The sequence below is a fragment of the Elephas maximus genome, chromosome 26 (genome assembly GCF_024166365.1).
Source record: "Elephas maximus indicus isolate mEleMax1 chromosome 26, mEleMax1 primary haplotype, whole genome shotgun sequence".
NCBI lineage: Eukaryota > Metazoa > Chordata > Mammalia > Proboscidea > Elephantidae > Elephas > Elephas maximus.
Window position 1 is genome coordinate 6,989,395 of NC_064844.1, and position 15,185 is coordinate 7,004,579.

The 15,185-nt window shown below is 36.5% G+C and overlaps 1 protein-coding gene across 5 annotated transcripts in view; it reads left to right on the forward strand.

Moving 5' to 3' along the window:
• The window catches only part of CLHC1 (clathrin heavy chain linker domain containing 1), a 52,358-nt gene that overhangs the window by 15,162 nt on the left and 22,011 nt on the right, over nucleotides 1-15,185 (forward strand). For all 5 annotated transcript variants that reach the window (XM_049870422.1, XM_049870421.1, XM_049870423.1 and 2 more), the window contains one exon: nucleotides 7,435-7,568. In XM_049870422.1, the coding sequence (XP_049726379.1) occupies nucleotides 7,435-7,568 (134 nt within the window). The remainder of the gene's footprint in view (nucleotides 1-7,434; nucleotides 7,569-15,185) is intronic.

Below are 15,185 nucleotides of genomic sequence, written 5' to 3' on the forward strand. Positions count from 1 at the left end.
ATAGGCAACAATAGAAAGCCAGAATATGTTGAAACAATATTCATTGAGCTGGATGAAAATAACTACCAAATTAGAATGTTATTTACAATGAAAATTGTTTCAAGAAGGAGACCAAAATAAAGAGATTTTCAGGCAATGTTTGCTACCAGCAGATATCAGTAAAGATGTTTCCGAAGTGTGTACTTCAGGCAGAAGGATGGTGACCCCATATGGGAGGTCTGAGAAGCAAGAATGAAAAGGAAAGAAAATTATAAATGTGTAGATGAATATAAGTAAATTCTAACTTGATAGAGCAACAATGATTATTCAAAAATTTAAAATACATGACAATGATAACAAAATTGGTAGGGTGGTAGATGAAGTTAAAGTGTTCTAAGATTCATGTAGTGTCAAAAAAGTTTAAAGTTAGAAAAAGAACAGCAAAGCAAACCTAAAGAAAAAGTAAAAGGAAAGAAATGATTAAGATTAAAAACAAATTAAATAGAAATTAAGCTACAATAAAGGTAGAAAAGCCCCAAACCCATTCTTTGAAAAGATTAATAAGATTGACAAATCTTAGCAAAATTGATCAAGAAAAAAAAAAAAATAGCAACAAATATCAGGATAGAAGATTTTGCCTGCTGCATACATTTAAAAAATTTGAGTAGCATTAACAATTTAATGAACACAAATTTGAAAATTTATGTGAAATGGGCAAACTTGGTAAAAATACATTTTACCAACACTGACTAAAGGAAAAAGAAACCATAATAGCCTTAAAAAGCATTAAAAGAAGCAGAAATTTAAAATTTTCCATAAATGAAATTCCAAGTAGAGATGGCTTCAGTAAGAAATATTTCAAATATTTAAGGAAATATGATTCAAATCTCACCCCAAGATTTTCAGAGAACAGGAAAGGAAGAAATGTTCTCCTCCTGTGTTTGAATTTAGCATAACTTTGATACTACCACCTGACAAGAGCAGTGTGAAAACAGAAAATGAAACCCTATGTCACTTCTGAGCACAGATGCAAAAATCCTAAACAGAACATAGCACACCCAATTATGATGTTGTTAGGTGCTGTTGAGTCTATTTTTGACCCATAGCAAGCCCACATGCAGAGTAGAACTGTCCCTTAGGGTTTTTCTAGGCTGTAATCTTTGTGGGAGCAAATGGCTAGGTCTTTCTCCTGCAGAGCCTCTGGGTAGGTTTGAACTGCCAACCTTTTGGTTAGCAGCTGAGTGCTTAACTATTGTGCCACCAGGTCCCTTGCACTCAATGACAGCAGCCCATAACGCTCATAATCATGCATCTTGACCAAACTGGGTTTATCTTGGGATCCAAGTTTGCTTTAAAGTTAGCTAATGAATTAGCATTAAAATTTATATGGCCTTTCCAATAAATGCAGGAAAAGCATTTCATAAAATTTAGCCTCAATTCATGAGTTAATAAAGGTTGCCAGAAATAAAATTAATATATAATAATCAGTTGCATTTGTACATATTAGCAACAAAATTAAAAATAAGGAGAAAGGTACTGTTTACAATAGAATAAGAAATACGAATTTCCTAGCAATAAAGCTTAGAAGAGATGTGCATGACCTCTATGGATAAAATTATAAAACCTTATTGAAAGACATAAATAAGTGGAGAGATATAACATGTGCATGAATTTGAAAATTACACATTATGAATATATTCTCTTTTCTCAAGAGGTTCAGTGCAATTTCAACAAAAATTCCAACAGGATATTTTAAAAATGGAGCTCAATAAACTGATTCTTAAAGAAGAATAAAGTGGAAGGACTTGCAAGATCAGATATGGACAATTATAATTATGAGAGTGTGATATTAGTGTGCTGATAAGACAACTGGACTGACCAAACAGAATGAAAAGCCCAGCAACATACCAGTACATCCACATTTGGTGTATGACAGTGAGTACACTGTAGATAAGTAACTAAAGAGCAGACTATTCCGTAAATGCGCTTGTGACAGGCAATTTGGAAAAAGTTACCCCATTGGGGAAAAAATTGCATTGGACCTCTACTTCACGTCATACGCAAAATCAATTCCAGGTAGCTTAAAGAGCTATATGTAACGGGCAAAACTGTGAATCTCTGGGATGATATGCTATAGTGTATTTTTGTAACTGTGGATGTTGAAGAACTTCCTAAAGAACATACTAAAATCTCTATAAAATAAAAGATTGATAAATCTCACTGTATTAAGATAAAAACTTCATCAGAAAACACCAAAAAAGTGAGAAGGCATTCCATAGAGAGGGAGGAGATTTTTATCACACATATAACCAACACAGAACTAGTATCCAGCATGTATAAATATCTCCTGGAAAACAATGAAAAGACATAGCTAGAAAATCTACAAATGTTTTGAAATTAATATAGCATCCTTACAAATGACTATGGATCAAAGAAGAAATTGAAATGAAAATAAGAAAATATTTTGAATGAAAATGAAAAGATGAGCTATCAAAGTGTGAAATGCCACTAAAGCAGTGTGTAGAGGGAAATACAAAACTTTCAATGTGTGTATTCGAAAGCAAAGATTGAAGCCAGTGAACTAAACGTCCATCTCAAGAAGCTAGAAGATAAAACTCAAAGAAAGTAGGAGGAAAATAATAAAGGTAAAAGAAATCAATGAAATAGAACACATACAGTAGAGATAAATCAGTAAAGGCAAAAGTTTTGTTTTCTGAAAAGATTAATAAAGTTGATGACTTCCTAGCAAGACTGGAGAAGAAGAGAGGAGAAAACACAAATTTGCAATTTCAGGAATAAACGAGAGAACAACACTACAAATACATCTGCTGTTAAAAAAGCCAACAGCTTTATTCCAATAAATTTGACAACTTTTGATGAAATGTACAAATCATCTGAAAAACAACACCCCCAAACTAAGAGGAAATTGAAATCTGAACACCTCTTTATATGTGAAAGAAATTGAATTCATAATTTAAATTTTTCTCACAAAGAATACTCCTGCCTAGGTAGCTTCGTTGGTGAATTTTTTCACATACTTAACGAAGAAATAATACCAATCTTAGGGAAGCTCTTTCAAAGAATAAAGTGGGAACACTTTCCAGCATAGCCATGATATTAAAATCTGACAAGAATTTATGAGGAAAGAAAATTACAACCTAATATTACTCATAAACTTAGATGCAAAAATTCTACAGAAAATATTGATAAATTGCATCCATCAATATATAAAAAGAACAATGCATTATGACCAAGATGGGATTGATTGAGGGAATGCAAGCCTGGTTTGACATATGAAAATCAAAGTTATTTACAAGTTTAGCAATAAAAGTGAAAAACCATATTACCAGCTCAATAGATGGAGAAAAAGCATTCAACACCTATCTATGATAAAAACTTAAAGCAAACTAGAAATAGAAGGGTGCTTTCTTAAGTTGATAAATTGTATCTATAAAAACCTACAACTACCACCATACTTAATGGTGAAATTTTCGGTGCTTTGTGTCTTGGATTAGGATCAAGACAGGATACCTACTGCACGACTTCCATTCAGCATACTGAAGATCCTAACTATTGCAATAAAGTATGAAAAAGAGTTAAATACAGAGATTAGAAATGAAGAAATAAATGTGTTTTAATCCACAGATTACTTGATTGTGTACACAGAAAATTCAAAGGAATCTACTGTCACATTTTAGAGTTAATAAGTGAAATTAGCTTAAAACCACAATGAGATATGACTTCACACCTACTAGAATGGTTATTATCAGAAAAATAGAATATAACAATTATTGACAAAGAAGTCAGTACCCTCATGCATTGCTGGTAGGAATGTAAAATGGTGCAACCACTGTGGAAAACAGTTTGACAGTTCCTCAAAAAACTAAACAATTACCATATGACCCAGCATTTCTACTCCTAGGTATATCCAAAAAAATTGAAAGCAGAAACATAAACAGGTACTTGTACACCAATGTTCCTTGCAGCATTATTTACAATAGCCAATGTAGAAACAACCCCACTGTCCATCAATGGGTGAACAGATAAACACAATGTTGTATATACATACTATGGACTATTATTCAGCCATAAAGAGAAGTTCTGATACATACTGTGACATGGATGAACCTTGAAAACATGCTGAGATAAACCAGACACAAAAGGACAAATATTGTATGACCTGAAGTTAAGTGAAATAGCAAGAATAGGCAAATGTGTAGCGACCAGAGTTTATTCATGGTTACCAGAGGTGGGTGGGAAGGGGAAATGGGAAGTTATTGCTTAAGGGGTACTGAATTTCTGTTTAGAGTGATGAAAAACTCTAGGGGTGGTGGTTGCACAACATGATGAATATAGTTAATGTCACTGAATTGTACACTTAAAAACGGTGAAGATGGCAAATTTTTTGTTACATGTATTTTACCACACACAAAAAAAACTTTAGAAAATAAGGCAAATTTAGCAAGGTCACTGTAATGAAGTCAATATATAAAACCAATTATATTTCTGTTTTGTTAGCTTGAGCAAATGAAAATAAAATAATACCATAAGAAAATGTAATATTTTGGACAAACCTAATGAAAGATGTGCCAGATCTCAACAATAAAATTACACTAAAATTACAAAATATTAATGAAAATACACATAAATGGAGAGAGATATCACATTAATGAATTAAAATACTCAGTACTGTTAAGATGTCATTATTATTATTACAAAATCGAGGTATAGATTTAATGCAGTCCCAATGCAAATCGCGCAGATATTTCTGTAGAAATCAACAAACTGACTCTAAGTTTAGTGTAGAAATACAAATGATTTAGAATATCGAAGACAGTCTTGAAGAAGAACCAAGTTGGATCACTTAAAATAGTAGATAATCAAGATTTACTGTAAAGCCACAATAATTTAAACAGTGTAATATTCACACAAGAATAGATAAATAGACCAATGAGACAGAATAAAGAATCCAGAAAGAAATTTACATATATATGGTCACTTGAATTATAACAAAAGCAACCACTCCAGTTCACTGGGGGGAAAGGATGGTCTTTTCAATAAATGTGCATGACAGTTGCATATCTATATAAGGGAAAAAATGAGCCATGCCCCTCAGTTTCATACCATACATAAAAAATAATTCGAGATGGATCATGGAACTAAATGTAAAAGGTAAACATGGTGATATATTTTCATGAATTTGAAGTAGGCAAAACTTTTTTTTTTTAATTTTTTAAATGGGACTCAAAAAGTACTTATAACAAAAATTGAATGGATCAAAGACCTAAAAGTTAAACCCAAAACTATAAAGTTCTTGGTAGAAAACATAGAATGGGACCTATTATTAAAAAACAAAATAATAAAACCTATCAATTACAACTATAAATGCATGAACAGCAGAAGACAAATTAGATAACTGGGACTTTATAAAAATTAAATACTTAAGCTCATCAAAAGATTTTATCAAAAGAGTAAAAAGACAACCTACAGACTAGGAAAAAAATCTTGGGAAATGACTCCTCCGATAAATGTCTAATCTCTAAAATGTATAGAAAATGTCAACAACTCAACAACAAAAGGACAAACAACCCAAGTAAAAAATGGGCAAAGGACATGAACAGACACTTCGCTAAAGAGGACATTCAAGTGGCCAACAAACACATGAAAAGACACTTGTGATTATTAGCCATTTAAAAAAAAAAAAAAAACAAATCCGTTGTCATCAGGTTGATTCTGACTCATAGTGACCCTATGGGACAGAGTATAATTGCTCCATAGGGTTTCCAAGGAGTGGCTGGTGGATTTGCACTGCCAACCTTTTGGTTAACAGCTGAACTCTTCACCACTGCAGCACCAGGGCTCCTTATTAGCCATTAAACCAGAAAACCCATTGCCATCAAGTTGATTCTGACTCATAGTGACCCTACAGGTTAGAGTAGAACTGCCCCACAGGGTTTCCAAGGAGTGCCTGGTAGGTTTGAACTGTTGACCTTTTGGTTGGCAGCCATAGCTCTTAACTACTATACCACCAGAGTTTCCTTATTAGCCATTAGAGAGAAGCTAATCACCCTGCTAAAATGACATTGAAAAAAAAAAGAAGCAAATGCTGGTGAGGATGTTGGAGAGATTGGAACCCTAGTCCACTGCTAGAAGGATTGTAAAATAGTACAACCACTATGAAAAAATGAGAAAACTACCTTATGATTCAGCAATCCCACTTCTACGTATATATGCTAGTGATCTAATACTAAAGACACAACTAGACATATGCACACCTATGTTCATTGCAGCACTATTCGCAACAGCAGAAAGATGGAAACAATCTAAGTGCCAATTAACAGATGAACAGATAAAATGTGGCACATACGAAATAATGATGAGGTTTTGAAACATAACATATGAATCTGGAGAACATTATGCTGAGGGAAATAAGTCAATCACGAAAGTACAAAATTTGTATGCTCTCACTTTTATGAATAGACAAGAAGAGGTAACATACAGAAACTGGCGTTCATTGGTTGTTAGCAGGGACGAGTGGGGAGAGAGAGGGAATCACTCTCTTAGATAGTAGACACTTGTTATTTTGGGTGATGGGAAAGGTAACACAATGTGAGTGGAGTGTGCGTAGCTGGACCAAGGTAAATGATGTTACTAAGAAGTAGACAAGAATAAAGGATGTTTTTGTTTAAAAAAGAAAAAGAAAATGGATAAATTAGACATCATTAAAATGAAGGCCTCTGTTCATCAAAAGACCATTCAGAGAGTGAAAAAAAAAAGCTAAGCCACAACGTGTGATAAATATATATGAAAAAGGAGTAGTAGAAAGAATACATAAAGCACTCCTATAAATGAGTGAGAAAAAAAGACCTCACACGAGCAAAAGGCTTGAACAGGTAATTCACAAAAGAGGATATCCAGGTGGTCAATACGCACAAGAAAAAATGCTCACATCTCACTCAGGTTTGTTTTCTCTGTCGTATTTCATCTTCCTTGCTGCCTGAAAACAAGAACAAACTTTAGTTTTGTTTCAAGAGTGTTACTGCTCTTAGCCACGAGGCACACGTTAGTTACAAAAAAAAAAAAAAAAAAATGAGGTTACAGATGTTCTGGGAGCTTATAAAGCACTTATGTTCTCTATCTGTTGTATATTTCTTGCCGCCCTTCTGAAATGAGAGTAGACATGGCACTTTGTGACCAAATTATTATGTTTAACATTTATACATTTCCCGTAGGGTTTGGAATCTGAGTACGAGATTTTATTGATTCTCTGAAAGAACACCACTCTTCACTTGTGAGATTAACTTTCTCAGGGCATTGTTTCGTAAACTTCCACGTAGTCCATAAAAGTTCAATTAGCTAAAATAAAGCAATGACTTAACCTGTTTTACTTTAAATTTTGTGATCTAAGAATTTACTTAGTTGAAGGAAATATAAGAAAGCTTTTCTATTTTTCAGAATGAGGGTTGTTGAAAATAATTCCTCAAGGATTCAAATGCAAATAGAGGAAATGAAGCAACTTAGAGCAGAGTACGAAAAGAAAGAAGTAAAATATTGTACTTTCTCCAAAGATCCTTCAAAACCTATTCCAGGTATTGTATTTTGTTTAAAATATTTGAGATATTCCAATTAGTACCTATTATAGAAATTAACATACATGTGCTGATATGTGTGCATTTACCAAGTGTATGCTATACAAACAATTTTAGCTAGTACTCTAGGCAGATACAAAGGAAAGAGAAGGTTTAAATAACTGTAAAAGATGAAAAGAGTTACAGTCTAGCTGGATTATATAAACCAGTGGCATAATGCTTCTTAAAGTGTAGTTCCTCCGTCAACATCAGCGTCACCTGGGAACCCGACAGAAACACATATCCTGAGGCCCCACTTCCGACCTGCTGAATCAGAAACTAGGGGAAGAGCCCAACAGTCAGTGTTTTAACAGGTTCTCCTGGTGTGGGGTTTTGGCCTGGTTATTATGGTGCTGTCTGAAGTTTAAAATGCTGGTGTAATATGGGGCTCCACTTTTGGTATTTTTTTGTTTGGGTTTGGTATAATATGGAAAGACTGTTATCTATTACTTCCTGGCGAATATTGTTGATTCCTGTGGATATCAGCATTCACTGGTTTCAGGTCTTCAGAAACTGGAGTGCACCTGGAATTCATCCAGGGTGTTGAGAGGTTTGTATGATGATTGCAGATATTCATCCAGGAGAAAAGACTTTAAGAGTAGATAATTGTATTCAAAACCTTTAAGGATTATGACTAGAGATGAGTAGATTTTTCTCCTTGTTTATCCATAGGCAGAATCAAGATGTAGACATTTAGGAAGGCAGATTTGATTTTAACAGAAGAGACTATGTCTTGAGGTAATTGACTATCATAGTGTTGTTCTGTGCCTTGAGGAGATTCTGACTCCTAGTGATCCTGTAGGACAGAGTACAACTGCCCCGTAGTGTTTCCAAGGCTGTCATCTTTACTGGAGCAGATTGTCAGGTCTTTTCTCCTGAGGAGCAGCTGGTGGGTTCGAATCGCTGACCTTTCAGTTAGCAGCCAAGCACTTAACCACTGCACCATCAGGGCTCCTTCTACTCCATACAGTGTGGTCCCTAGGGAGGTGCAGGGGATGTGGACTGCACTAGGTGACACTGTGAAAGGGGGTGACACCAAAATGAGTCTGTAAATTTTTCATGCAATGTTTCAGCAGAAATTTATTATTTTTTACAAAACTATCCCTGTAGTTAGTTATAACAAAAACATATTTGGTAAGCCCATCTTACAGGTATCAAGGCTAAACTCTATGCTAATTTACTTCTCGAACCTTCTAATGCCCTCTGGTCAGAGCTGTCGTTATCATCCACTTACCGCGATGCTTCGAATCTCATGGTTTCATCTGCACACACTGTAAGCACGTGCTGCTGTTTTTGGTGCTGCCAGTGTTTTTATACTCACAGATTTTGTCAGATTTTTCTGATGTTTTAGCTACAACAGTGTGGTAATTAGTATTTGTGAACCTACATCAGTAACTTTTTTCACAGTGAAGTAGTAATAAAAGGAAAAGAAAGACTGATATACAGGAATTACGATTTACAAAAAACATTACTAAGGATTCTGTGTAGTCCATGGGACGAGGGAGAAGACACCATGAGTTACCACACTGGGTGACACCAACCCTAATGACATCGCTGACTGCATACCGGAGGATTTCAAGTGAAGTTGAACGATCATCTCGCGTTTAGTGGAAGGAACTAGTTACACTTTCAAAAAATATAAAATTGTGACTGTTGTTAGGTGCTGTAGCGTCAATTTTGACTCATAGTGACCCTGTGTACAACAGAACAAAACACTGCCTGGTCCTGGGCTGTCCTCACACTCGTTGTTGTGCTTGAGCCCATTGTTGAGGGTCTTCTTTTCCGCTGACCCTCTACTTTACCAAGCATGATATCCTTCTCCAGGGACTGGTCCCTCCTGGTAATATGTCGAAAGTATGTGAGACAAAGTCTTGCCATCCTCGCTTCAAAGGAGCATTCTGGCTGTACTTCTTCCAAGACAGATTTGTTTGGTCTTCTGGTAGTTCATAGTATATTCAATATTCATCTCCAATGCCATAATCCCAAGGCATCAATTCTTCTTTGGTCTTCCTTATTCATTGTCCAGCTTTCATATGCATATGAGGCAGTTGAAAACACCATGGCTTGGGTCAGGCACACCTTAGTCCTTAAAGTGACATCTTTGCTTTTTAACACTTTAAAGAGATCTTCTGCAGCAGATTTGCCCCATGCAATGCATTTTTTGATTTCTTGACTTGCTGCTTCTGTGGTGTTGATTGTGGATCCAAGTAAAATAAAATCCTTGACAACTTCAATCTTTTCTCCTTTTATCATGATGTTGCTCATTGGTCCAGTTGTGAGGGTTTTTGTTTTCTTCATGTTGAGGCGTAATCCATACTGAAGGCTCTAGTCTTTGATCTTCATCAATAAGTGCTTCAAGTCCTCTTCACTTTCGGCAAGCAAGGTTGTGTTATCTGCATATTGCATGTTGTTAGTGAGTCTTCCTCCAATCCCGATGCCTTGTTCTTCTGCATATAGTCCAGCTTCTCAGATTATCTGCTCAGCATACAGATTGATTAAGTATGGTGAAAGGATACAACCCTGACTGACGCACACCTTTCCTGACTTTAAACCACGCAGTATCCTCTTGTTCTGTTTGAACGACTGCCTTTTGGTTTAAGTACAGGTTCTTCATGAGCACAATTAAGTGTTCTAGAATTCCTATTCTTCGCAATGTTATCCATAATTTGTTATGATCCACACAGTTGAATGCCTTAGCATAGTCAATACAACACAGGTAAACATCTTTCCGGTATTCTCTGCTTTCAGCCAGAATCCATCTGACATCAGCAGTGATACCCCTGGTTCCACGCCCTCTTCTGAATCCAGCTTGAATTTCTGGCAGTTCCCTGTTGATGTCCTTCTACAAACACTTTTTAATTATCTTCAGCAAAGTTTTACTTGTGTGTGGTATTAATATTGTTTGATAATTTCCGCATTCAGTTGGAACACCTTTCTTGGGAATGGGTACAAGTATGAATCTCTTCCAGTCAGTTGGCCAGGTAGCTGTCTTCCAAATTTCTTGGCATAGACAAGTGAGCACTTTCAGTGCTGCATCCATTTGTTGGAGCATCTTAACTGATACCCTGTCAATTTCTGGAGGCTTGTTTTTTGCCAGTGTCTTCAGGACAGTTTGTACCTCTTCCTTCAGTACCATCGGTTCTTGATCAGATGCTGCCTCCTGAAATACTTGAATGTCGACCATTTCTTTTTGGTACAGCGACTCTGTGTGTTCCTTCCATCATCTTTTGATGCTTCCTGTGTCATTTAATAGTTTCCCCATGGAATCCTTCATTATTGCCACTTGAGGCTTGATTTTTTTCTTCAGTTCTTGCAGCTTGAGAAATGCAGAGAGTGTTCTTCTTTTTGGTTTTCTATCTCTAGGCCTTTGCACATTTCATTATAATACTTTACTTCTCTAGCTGCCCTTTGAAATCTTCTGTTCAGCTCTCTTACTTCATCATTTCTTTCTTTCGCTTTAGCTGCTCTATGTTCAAGAGCAACTTTCAGAGTCTCTTCTAACATCTTTTTTTGTCTTTTCTTTCTTTCCTGTCTTTTTAATGACCTCTTGCTTTCTTCATGTATGATGTCCTTGATGTCATTCCACAACTCATCTGGCCTTCGGTCATTAATGCATCAAATCTATTCTTTTTTTTTTTTTTTCATGTGAAATGCCGAACTTTTTTTTTTAATTAACTTTTATTAAGCTTCAAGTGAACATTTACAAATCCAATCAGTCTGTCACATGTAAGTTTACATACATCTTACTCCCTTCTCCCACTTGCTCTCCCCCTATTGAGTCAGCCCTTTCAGTCTCTCGTTTCGTGACAATTTTGCCGGCTTCCCTCTCTCTCTATCTTCCCATCCCCCCTCCAGTCAAGAGTTGCCAACACACTCTCCAGTGTCCACCTGATTTAATTAGCTCACTCTTCATCAGCATCTCTCCCCACCCCCCCCCCCCCGACCAGTCCCTTTCATGTCTGATGAGTTGTCTTCAGGGATGGTTCCTGTCCTGTGCCAACAGAAGGTCTGGGGAGCATTGCCGCCGGGATTTCTCTAGTCGCAGTCAGACCATTAAGTATGGTCTTTTTATGAGAATTTGGGGTCTGCATCCCACTGATCTCCTGCTCCCTCAGGAGTTCTCTGTTGTGCTCTCTGACACGGCAGTCATCGATTGTGGCCGGGCACCAACTAGTTCTTCTGGTCTCAGGATGATGTAGGTCTCTGGATCATGTGGCCCTTTCTGTCTCTTGGGTTCTTAGTTGTCGTGTGACCTTGGTGTTCAAAATTTTCCTTTGCTCCAGGTGGGTTGAGATCAATTGATGCATCTTAGATGGCCGCTTGTTAGCATTTAGGACCCCAGACGCCACATTTCAAAGTGGGATGCAGAATGTTTTCATAATAGAATTATTTTGCCAATTGACTTAGAAGACCCCTCAAACCATGTTCCCCAGACCCCTGCCCCTGCTCCGCTGACCTTTGAAGCATTCATTTTATCCCAGAAACCTCTTTGCTTTTAGTCCAGTCCAGTTAGGCTGACCTTCCTTGTATTGAGTGTTGTCTTTCCCTTCACCCAAAGCAGTTCTTATCTACTGATTGATCAATAAAAAACCCTCTCCCTCCCTCCCTCCCTCCCCCCTTCGTAACCACAAAAGTATGTGTTCTTCTCAGTTTTTTCTATTTCTCAAGATCTTGTAATAGTGGTCTTATACAATATTTGTCTTTTTGCCTCTGACACATTTCGCTCAGCATAATGCCTTCCAGATTCCTCCATGTTATGAAATGTTTCAGAGATTCGTCACTGTTCTTTATCAATGCGTAGTATTCCATTGTGTGAATATACCACAATTTATTTACCCATTCATCCGTTGATGGACACCTTGGTTGCTTCCAACTTTTTGCTATTGTAAACAGAGCTGCAATAAACATGGGTGTGCATATATCTGTTTGTGTGAAGGCTCTTGTATCTCTAGGGTATATTCCGAGGAGTGGGATTTCTGGGTTGTATGGTAGTTCTATTTCTAACTGTTTAAGATAACACCAGATGGATTTCCAAAGTGGTTGTACCATTTTACATTCCCACCAGCAGTGTATGAGAGTTCCAATCTCTCCGCAGCCTCTCCAACATTTATTATTTTGTGTTTTTTGGATTAATGCCAGTCTAGTTGGTGTGAGATGGAATCTCATCGTAGTTTTAATTGGCATTTCTCTAATGGCTAATGATCGGGAGCATTTTCTCATGTATCTGTTGGCTGCCTGAATATCTTCTTTAGTGAAATGTGTGTTCATATCCTTTGCCTACTTCTTGATTGGGTTGTTTGTCTTTTTGTGGTTGAGTTTTGACAGAATCATGTAGATTTTAGAGATCAGGCGCTGGTCTGAGATGTCATAGCTGAGAATTCTTTACCAGTCTGTAGGTGGTCTTTTTACTCTTTTGGTGAAGTCTTTAGATGAGCATAGGTGTTTGATTTTTAGGAGCTCCCAGTTATCTGGTTTCTCTTCATCATTTTTGGTAATGTTTTGTATTCTGTTTGTGCCCTGTATTAGGGCTCCTAGGGTTGTCCCTATTTTTTCTTCCATGATCTTTATCATTTTAGTCTTTATGTTTAGGTCTTTGATCCACTTGGAGTTAGTTTTTGTGCATGGTGTGAGGTATGGGTCCTGTTTCATTTTTTTGCAAATGGATATCCAGTTATGCCAGCACCATTTGTTAAAAAGACTATCTTTTCCCCAGTTAACTGACACTGGTCTTTTGTCAAATATCAGCTGCTCATACGTGGATGGATTTATATCTGGATTCTCAATTCTGTTCCATTGGTCTATGTGCCTGTTGTTGTACCAATACCAGGCTGTTTTGACTACTGTGACTGTATAATAGGTTCTGAAATCAGGTAGAGTGAGGCCTCCCACTTTGTTCTTCTTTTTCAGTAATGTTTTGCTTATCCGGGGGTTCTTTCCCTTCCATATGAAATTGGTGATTTGTTTCTCTATCCCCTTAAAATATGACATTGGAATTTGGATCGGAAGTGTGTTATATGTATAGATGGCTTTTGGTAGAATAGACATTTTTACTATCTTAAGTCTTCCTATCCATGAGCAGGGTATGTTTTTCCACTTAAGTATGTCCTTTTGAATTTCTCGTAGTAGAGCTTTGTAGTTTTCTTTGTACAGGTCTTTTACATCCTTGGTAAGATTTATTCCTAAGTATTTTATCTTCCTGGGGGCTACTGTGAATGGTATTGATTTGATTATTTCCTCTTCGGTGTTCTTTTTGTTGATGTAGAGGAATCCAAGTGATTTTTGTATGTTTATTTTATAACCTGAGACTCTGCCAAACTCTTCTATTAGTTTCAGTAGTTTTCTGGAGGATTCCTTAGGGTTTTCCGTGTATACGATCATGTCATCTGCAAATAGTGATAGCTTTACTTCCTCCTTGCCAATCCGGATACCCTTTATTTCTTTGTCTAGCCTAATTGCCCTGGCTAGGACTTCAAGTACGATGTTGAATAAGAGCGGTGATAAAGGGCATCCTTGTCTGGTTCCTGTTCTCAAGGGAAATGCTTTCAGGTTCTCTCCATTTAGAGTGATATTGGCTGTTGGCTTTGCATAGATGCCCTTTATTATGTTGAGGAATTTTCCTTCAATTCCTATTTTGGTAAGAGTTTTTATCATAAATGGGTGTTGAACTTTGTCAAATGCCTTTTCTGCATCTATTGATAAGATCATGTGGTTTTTATCTTTTGTTTTATTTATGTGATGGATTACATTAATGGTTTTTCTGATATTAAACCAGCCTTGCATACCTGGTATAAATCCCACTTGATCAGGGTGAATTATTTTTTTGATGTGTTGTTGGATTCTATTGGCTAGAATTTTGTTGAGGATTTTTGCATCTATGTTCATGAGGGATATAGGTCTATAATTTTCTTTTTTTGTAATGTCTTTACCTGGTTTTGGTATCAGGGAGATGGTAGCTTCATAGAATGAGTTGGGTAGTATTCTGTCTTTTTCTATGCTTTGAAATACCTTCAGTAGTAGTGGTGTTAAGTCTTCTCTGAAGGTTTGGTAGAACTCTGCAGTGAAGCCGTCTGGGCCAGGACTTTTTTTTGTTGGAAGTTTTTTGATTACCGTTTCAATCTCTTTTTTTGTTATGGGTCTATTTAGTTGTTCTACTTCTGAATGTGTTAGTTTAGGTAGGTCGTGTTTTTCCAAGAATTTATCCATTTCTTCTAGGTTTTCAAATTTGTTAGAGTACAATTTTTCGTAGTAATCTGAAATGATTCTTTTAATTTCATTTGGCTCTGTTGTGATGTGGTCCTTCTCGTTTCTTATTCAGGTTATTTGTTTCCTTTCCTGTATTTCTTTAGTCAGTCTAGCCAATGGTTTATCAATTTTGTTAATTTTTTCAAAGAACCAGCTTTTGGCTTTGTTAATTCTTTCAATTGTTTTTCTGTTCTCTAATTCATTTAGTTCAGCTCTAATTTTTATTATTTGTTTTCTTCTGGTGCCTGATGGGTTCTTTTGTTGCTCACTTTCTATTTGTTCAAGTTGTCGGGACAGTTCTCTGATTTTGGCTCTTTCGTCTTTATGTATGTGTGC